At 35.4% G+C, this 1590-nt stretch overlaps 1 protein-coding gene across 1 annotated transcript in view; it reads left to right on the top strand.

Annotated features, from left to right (window-relative positions):
• Positions 1 to 954, top strand: part of LOC107572574 (WD repeat-containing protein 36-like) — a gene marked incomplete at its 3' end in the record, with an annotated part of 16358 nt that extends 15404 nt beyond the window's left edge. Inside the window, exon 11 of the mRNA XM_016258998.1 lies at positions 847 to 954. Coding sequence (XP_016114484.1) covers positions 847 to 954 — 108 coding nt within the window. The remainder of the gene's footprint in view (positions 1 to 846) is intronic.
• Between the last annotated feature and the right edge of the window lie 636 nt (positions 955 to 1590).

The following is a 1590-nucleotide window of genomic DNA, read 5'->3' as shown; positions in this document are numbered from 1 at the left end:
ATATTAATATTTGCTAAGGAAAAACACGCAAGTGAAAAGAATTCAAAGACATTAGTGGGGGTGGGAATCTAGGTACCTCACAACGATGATTCTGGGACTCGCAATCCGATTGTAAAATGATTCTTGATCTGCATTTTTTTTCTTATTAATGAATGAATTGTTTTTTATTTAAAGTACTTTTTAAAATAATGACATGCCAGATGTTTCCGTTTCACTTTAAATAAATTTGTTCAGGCTGTTGTTTACAATGAATGCCACTATAATTGAAGTTTGTTTAATTTTTCATTCCAGTTCTCTGAATACAATTAAATTAAAAGGATTTGTTGTGGAGTGAGGAGAACTAAAATAGGCATTTGTGGTGTTTATAATGTTAGTAAATGTTTCAATTTGTTTATTTTTTTTTTTTTTAATTTGGACAATCTGGCCCTGAAAGAAAGTAACTGTAGAACCCAGGCATAACCCTAAATTCTTTAATTGTGATTCTTAGAGTGCTAAGTGAGATTGCATCTACTACAACCCACAAAAGTAGCCTTTTGCAGGAGGGAAAGACCAGGCCAGTCCAGTGACACCTTTTCCACTTTCTATATTATTTACCGGTTAGATATTTGCGATGACCTTTTCTGTTTACTCAGTCACCGATGGTTTTCAAAGTAACCGGTAAAATTTAGAGATAATTATTATCTTTCAAAGATGTGGCCGTAGTGACATTTAGTATGTCGGATATATTTTCATTTGTCTAACGGGGATTCCTCTAGCCGATGAAGTCCCCTATGGCCCAACTGAGTGACTGAATGATTTCCTTTCACACTTTCACACCCTTCCACATTCTCTTGTTGTCTTTCATAGTTTGGTCGACTGTTTCCTGGTAGATGCAGCAGCCGTCAGTCTCAGTATGTCCCCTACCGGGAACTTCCTGGCCTCTTCGCACGTTGATGGTCTAGGTATTTACTTATGGTAAGAGATTTCCTTGCAGATACCGTGTCTGTCAACTCTTGTTTTTACTATTCAATTAGTTATATCACACACTTAAGATTTAAGATTAGAACAGTAGAATTTTGTAAAACAATTAGCTAATGATTATGTTATTCATCATGACTGAACAGGGAAACGGTATTGTGGGTTGAGTTCTAGAGGTTGCAACATTAATCTGCTGATGAATGTATGAATGGCTTAATTTTTTTTAAAGGAATAAATAGTTTTAGTTCATTTACTCATGCTAACGTTGTTTCCAAACCGTGATTTTTTTTCTCTCTCTCCTACAACACAAAATCAGATGCTTTGAGGAATGTTCAGGCCGCTCTTTTCCATGCAACGGAACATATACATGCATATATGTGAAAATGTCACATCTTATGAAAATGTCTCTTGTCAGTCTGATAAAATAATCAGTCAAAATGCAGTGACTTACCATGACACATGCTTGAAATGCAAGGTTAAGTTGAGTTTATTGGGATACAGTACCCCAGCACTGTATGCTTTGTTGTTGTAGGTCAAGTAGGTATTCAGTGCATACATAAAATTTGCACGCTATGTGCATTATACATATTTCATATTGTAGAAATGTTAACCCTATAAAGCCTGCTGTATCGT

The sequence above is a fragment of the Sinocyclocheilus grahami genome, unplaced genomic scaffold (assembly GCF_001515645.1).
Source record: "Sinocyclocheilus grahami isolate Dianchi unplaced genomic scaffold, SAMN03320097.WGS_v1.1 scaffold1776.1, whole genome shotgun sequence".
NCBI classification, from domain to species: Eukaryota; Metazoa; Chordata; class Actinopteri; order Cypriniformes; family Cyprinidae; genus Sinocyclocheilus; species Sinocyclocheilus grahami.
The sequence above is the reverse complement of the archived record's forward strand: the minus strand, read 5'-3'. Positions and strand labels throughout refer to the sequence as shown.